Source organism: Sitodiplosis mosellana, unplaced genomic scaffold (assembly GCF_009176505.1).
Source record: "Sitodiplosis mosellana isolate CC-2019 unplaced genomic scaffold, AAFC_SMos_1.0 Smas_scaffold_6166, whole genome shotgun sequence".
Classification (NCBI taxonomy): Eukaryota; Metazoa; Arthropoda; class Insecta; order Diptera; family Cecidomyiidae; genus Sitodiplosis; species Sitodiplosis mosellana.
In genome coordinates this window covers 1335900-1341285 of record NW_022601407.1, presented here as the reverse complement: position 1 = coordinate 1341285, position 5386 = coordinate 1335900, and the positions used below count along the sequence as shown (strand labels likewise).

The 5386-nt window shown below is 36.6% G+C and overlaps 1 protein-coding gene across 3 annotated transcripts; it reads right to left on the bottom strand.

The window, feature by feature from the left end:
- Positions 1-1626: 1626 nt before the first annotated feature.
- On the bottom strand, positions 1627-5380 carry LOC129575182 (uncharacterized). 3 transcript variants are annotated; one of them, XR_008688760.1, is made up of 4 exons: positions 4358-5380; positions 3362-4250; positions 3047-3266; positions 1627-2852 (listed from the first exon to the last, which is right to left on the bottom strand). XR_008688760.1 is itself a non-coding variant. In XM_055458201.1 (3 exons), exons 1-3 carry the CDS (start codon positions 5366-5368, stop codon positions 3187-3189), a joined length of 1980 nt encoding a protein of 659 aa, XP_055314176.1. In that variant the 5' UTR covers positions 5369-5380; the 3' UTR covers positions 2244-3186. The 3 variants fall into 3 exon arrangements, 1 of the variants encoding a protein (XP_055314176.1); XR_008688759.1 differs by having other exon boundaries at positions 2244-2852; positions 3051-3266; positions 4358-5374; XM_055458201.1 differs by having other exon boundaries at positions 2244-3266.
- Between the last annotated feature and the right edge of the window lie 6 nt (positions 5381-5386).

Here is a 5386-nt window from a genome sequence, read left to right as displayed (position 1 = left end):
CCATTTTTCTTCACACAAACAAATACATGAACGGGAATCTTCTATGATATTAGAAAAAAATGAAAAAAAAAAAAACAAAATAGAAACGAAAACAACAACAAAGAGTGCAAATTTTTTAAGTAACAATTAATTAGAAATATTATATTGATTATTTAACATGTTGAAGAGAAAAAAAACTAAATTAAACATATTTAAAATTTATTCAAAAATGTTTCGAACGAAATGTGAAGGGTATGTGATGTTGATGATGAATTTGTTCCTTCAGAACGATAAACTCGAATATATTTATCTGGTGGAGAAGATGTAAAGCGCTTTAGAAACACCATTTCGCCAAATCCCATAAAATTATGTTTAAAAAATAGAGAGAGAGAGAGAGAGAGAGAGAGAAATGTTGATGACAGTGTGAAAAAGAGTTCTTATGAACAATTCCAAATGATTGTGCAGTTAATCGCACACAATAGAAAGCTGCCATGGGCAAAGGTAGATGACCGCGACTAGGAAGCGCATGTACAAGTTCATCGATACAACCTCAAATAGTATTGGATTTCAAATCATATTTGAGCAAACTCTTTGATGACAATATTCTATCGAATTATAAGAATGACAAAAATGGAAAGTTTGTCGATTTTCTACCGATTTCCATTCCGGATTCGATACAGTCACAAGATCAAAAGATCGAATTTGGATTGATGCAAATGCATTTTTCCTCTTTGGCCATTCTTATAATTCAATCAATTGCCAAGCAACGGAACAAGCGTATTACATTTTTAAATGATTCCAAACTCAAATTTATGTGCAAAACGAAAGTGTGATGATTTATTATTATTGTTTTTGTTTTGTTTTGTCCTTCTTCTTATTTTATTTTGTGAATGGGTACGAACGATGATAATTGTAAGGATAAGGAGAATCATGTAATCGAAATCAAATTGGTGCTGAGCATAATTAAATATAATGTAGAATGTAACGGTTAGCGTGATGCGATGACATTTTGCACACATAATTCTTTTTGTTTTCGGTTGGTTTATTTTGAATTCATTATGTTAACATCGAAGCTCACTTGACAATGAGCACCACATCCATTTGTGACATTCCAAAAAAAGCCGATAAAGTATTTTCCAAACAGAATTGTATTTCATTTTCATGTCAATTTCTCTTGCATGGAAGTACAATGATATTTACAATTCGTAAAAGGAGCTATAGCTCCCTAACATACACACAACAGTATCTTTTGTACTCCGTCCATACTTTCAGCCAGTCAGCCCATAGTTATAATTTCAATTCTTGGTTTTTACATGGCATTTTCAGTGATATTTTCCCTGTTTCAAACTGGATGATTCAATTAATAACAAACAGTATTATTTTGTTTTTGTGTTTGTTGTTCGAAATGTTTCACTCTTGACATCTTTTGATTTATGGAGAAGAATATGCGAATGCATCCCGAGTACAAATTGCAAAGTTTGACATTGAAAAAATAAATCTTGATAACGAACCATTTTTTTGTTTGTTTTGGTTTATTTTGAATACTACAAATGTTTGAAATGGCGAATTGAGGGTAGAACAAAATAGCAACTTATCTTTCATACCGAAATACAAGCAAAACAAAATAAGAAAAAAACATCAATGAAATATCAATCAAATCCGTAATATTTTATAGAAACAATAATAGAAAATGAATGCAATAACATCTAAATAAAAAGAAAACAAGTCGAACAAAACATATAAACTGACAACAAAATGAAGAAAAAAATATTGTTACAAACTGAGGTGCCTTCTAACTCTACACAAATCATAGAACATCATAAAAACAAAACATAAACCGATAGACAGTGTTTTCCTTTATCTAGTATCAAAATATAGCAAAAGTAAAACGCAGAAGGTCATCCAAAACTACAAATCATATTGTACTAAATAATGTGTTCTCTCATTTTCGTCGTTCACGAAACGAATGCAGACTAACTTCATCGATATTCATCCGCAAAACATTCTAAAGAAAATGCAACTATTAACACCGTACAAATGAATCGGCTGGAGCCATTGCAAAATGAACAACATACAATTGTTTTCTACAACAACAAAACGAAAGTAAACAAAAAGTTATGTACAAATTTTAGTAACGAAAAAAACCGTTATGGATCAACAAATTTTTCTATAATTCATAGCAAAACAACTTGAATAAAAAAACCTAGTGAAAAAGAGGACAAAATAAATTTAAAAAATAAAATTGAAAAAAAAACCAAACAAACTGAAATCGCTACTTCGAAGCCAATGGGCAGCCTTACATTTTTATTAGACGACAAAAAAAATACATACAAAAGATACAAAAAAAAGTTATGGAATTTATGTGATCAATCATTTTTTTTTATTGTAAATTACCGATATAATCGACTGGGGATCGTAAATGATAGTTTTCCAGATTCATTTTTTCGAGATTTGCGTAATCCAATTTTTATATGGTTTTCCGTCTTTACTTTAGAACCACTATTTTTTTCTGCTTTGAAGACAGAGATTTGCTAAATGGCGAAAAACCATTTGACGTCTCGTTGAATAAATTGCGAATTGGAAATTGTGTTCCAGACATTTAGTGATTTTTGTTTCCATTCCATAGGGTAGCGAATTCGAATTCTATATTTTTTTTTCTCCATTTTTTTGGTTTTTTTATTAACATATTGCATCCGAATGTGTTCAGATCGTACGAGAATCTCAGAAATTGTGTTAATTTTTGAAGAGACCAAAACTGGAATGTCCCAAAAAAAGAAAGAGAAAAAAGAAACGAAATGCATATGCAGCATAAGATGTAGCAGAAGATGCATATTTTAGAAAATTCACAGTCATCTTCTCTTGTTCCAGCCCATCTAACAATTATCAACCCAAATACATCCGATTCCAGGCACATTTCCAAGGTTGAATACGGGGATAGATTTAACCGTAGAAGTAACCGTCATAGTGATCCAATTGTGCATGGAATGAATGGAGAAAAAATTGCATAAAATTAGCATCAATACATTCAATACTCTTATTTCAATTGGAAAACAAATCATTTACTTACATACATGGGTACTTCTGGCCTCCTTAGTTAAGTATGTACGCCTACTATACCACAACAATCAGGCATAGCGGAAATAACATAATGTTATATTTTAATTTTTAAATTATTCATTGTGAATGGCGTGAAATACATGATGCTGGTTAGTTGTTGACAGCAGCTCGCTGGTTGGATGGCCTCTGCAATGTTTCGGGTAACTCGTCCCCAAACAAGTCACAGTGTCCTTGAAAATCATACAAGAAAACAATGAATGATATGAAAACAAAGCACTGCACCTCACATCACATGCAATTCAATCAATATATTATGAGCACTTACCTTTGATCAGGATACATTTTGCAGCGGCTATGTCGCGATGCCATGTCGTCTTGTGTACTCGTGGCTCGACAACTTCCATCTCACCGGCTGAATTGAATTTCACGTATTCCACGATTTTACTAGACTCATTTACATGCCATGTTTTGTGGTAGATTGCCACTTTTGGGAGTAATTCTGGGTTTAGTTGATCTGGATGTGGGACATCATTGCCAACCGCTGGATTTCCGTTGCCCTCTTCCGCTTCTTTCTCGAGCAAAAACAGTTTCAGCTTCTCTTGCCTCATCTTTCGTTTGTTGACCTTGCACACGATCATTGATGGCAGCATTGCTTCTACCAATTTCGGCCGACAATCATGGCAGACTTTGAAGCGATGTCGTTTCGTACGTCGATCAAAACGGCCAAAGCACTTGGCGCATGTTTGTGAAGTGTAATACTCGTCGACCATATTAACCATACAACCACGACACTTTTTGTAGCTTCGTATCATTTTCCGATTGCCCGGGCAACGCAGTGACTTTTTGATGCCGATGGGTGAACTGGGCGACATTTGAGCAGCTCCGAAATGCATGAGTGTTGGCTGATGGTTGGTCAACATTCCGGCTATGCTATCGGTCACACTGTTTGCTCGAACATACTTGTCAAAGTTGAGTCTCGTGTATTTGTCTGTCGTATACACGGCAATGCCACGTTCCGTCATTTTGAGTCGATGCCGAATGTAGTTCTGCCAGTGCCTACCCAATGGCGATGGCATCACCGGATAGAGCGCACGATTTTCACGATCCTGCCTCTCTTCCTTGACAAAGTCTTTGGTCCACCGCTTTCCCTGTCGATTTCGAACCGTTTGCTTCGTCCAGTAATGATACTGTTTGCTGCTGATCGTGTAGTTCGTCTAAGAAACGAAACAAAACAGAACAAAGAAAACCGTTTAGATAAAAATGACAATGACAATGGCATAACTTTGGTTTATCAAATGAACAATGCACGCATATTGTTTACCTCTTTGCCAGTTTCGATGTTGTGTACCGTTGTTGCGTTCCACGTATTCACACCCGGATCAGTTGCACCTTCATTGACAAACTTCTTGTAGTTTTGAACAATGGCCTTTTTGTCCGGTTCCATGTTGCTCATTTTCGTTTTGTCAATATCGAATTGTAGCGATACGGCCTGTCCATTCGAGAGAATTCGGAAACGGAACTTTTTTCTACTGCGACCGAGATGATAGATTTTCCGCATATCGAAGTATTGGCCCCAATAATACTCCTTTTGTTTTCTGAACTCGTCCTCTGTGATGTTAAGTGGTACGATTCCAAGTTGACGCAACAAAGAGTACAATGTTCGATTGTCCAACGTGTAGTGGGTACGAGTGAAACTGCAAATGGGAATCACTGCCAGATTTTTCACTCTCGGCGGCCCTTTCTCAATGTACTCATTTCCATTTTGGCCTCGATCTGTCGGCTGCTGGCAAGTGCACGGACGGTGATTTCGACGTCGGCATCGTTTCAGCTCTTCAAACTCTTCGCGTTGGCATCGGCGTTCTTCACGATATTCCTCGCAGGTGTTGAAATCATCAATTTTCCGCTGGAGGGAAATCCAGAATGCGATGCTCTTGAACCAGTCCTTCCCATTTGTGAATAGGCCGATGTTGTTGTCTGGTATGTCCCACCAACTGTTCTTCGTGACCATTCCAATCAACAACGTACGCCGCTCACGTTTGGCAACATCATCCATGCCATTGATTGTGATATCGTCATTGCCAAAAATTGCCAAACTAATCACACGGTCGATGTCAGCCTGTTCGTATCGAGCAACCAACGAAGATTCGAACACTTTTACACGCAGCCATTCGCGCAGGCGTTTCTTGCTATGCGTCTTCAAGTTGTTTTTTACGTTCGTTATGTACGTGTCAATCAAATCATTCATTGCATTGCCGAAATAGTCTGCGTTGGGCCAAACGACTCGATGGCTATCGTCCAGCTGATGCACCATTTTACGAAATTCCGGCGGCATTTTCTTCTTCTTGTAAAT

Bases quoted from the DNA above. Each gene is read 5' to 3' on its own strand.
- LOC129575182 (XM_055458201.1), bottom strand. From the start codon at position 5,368: ATGCCGCCGGAATTTCGTAAAATGGTGCATCAGCTGGACGATAGCCAT. The intron at 4,251-4,357 runs GTAAACAATATG...TTCGTTTCTTAG, and splicing joins ACATCGAAACTGGCAAAGAG to ACGAACTACACGATCAGCAG. The intron at 3,267-3,361 runs GTAAGTGCTCAT...ATGATTTTCAAG, and splicing joins AAAATGTATCCTGATCAAAG to GACACTGTGACTTGTTTGGG.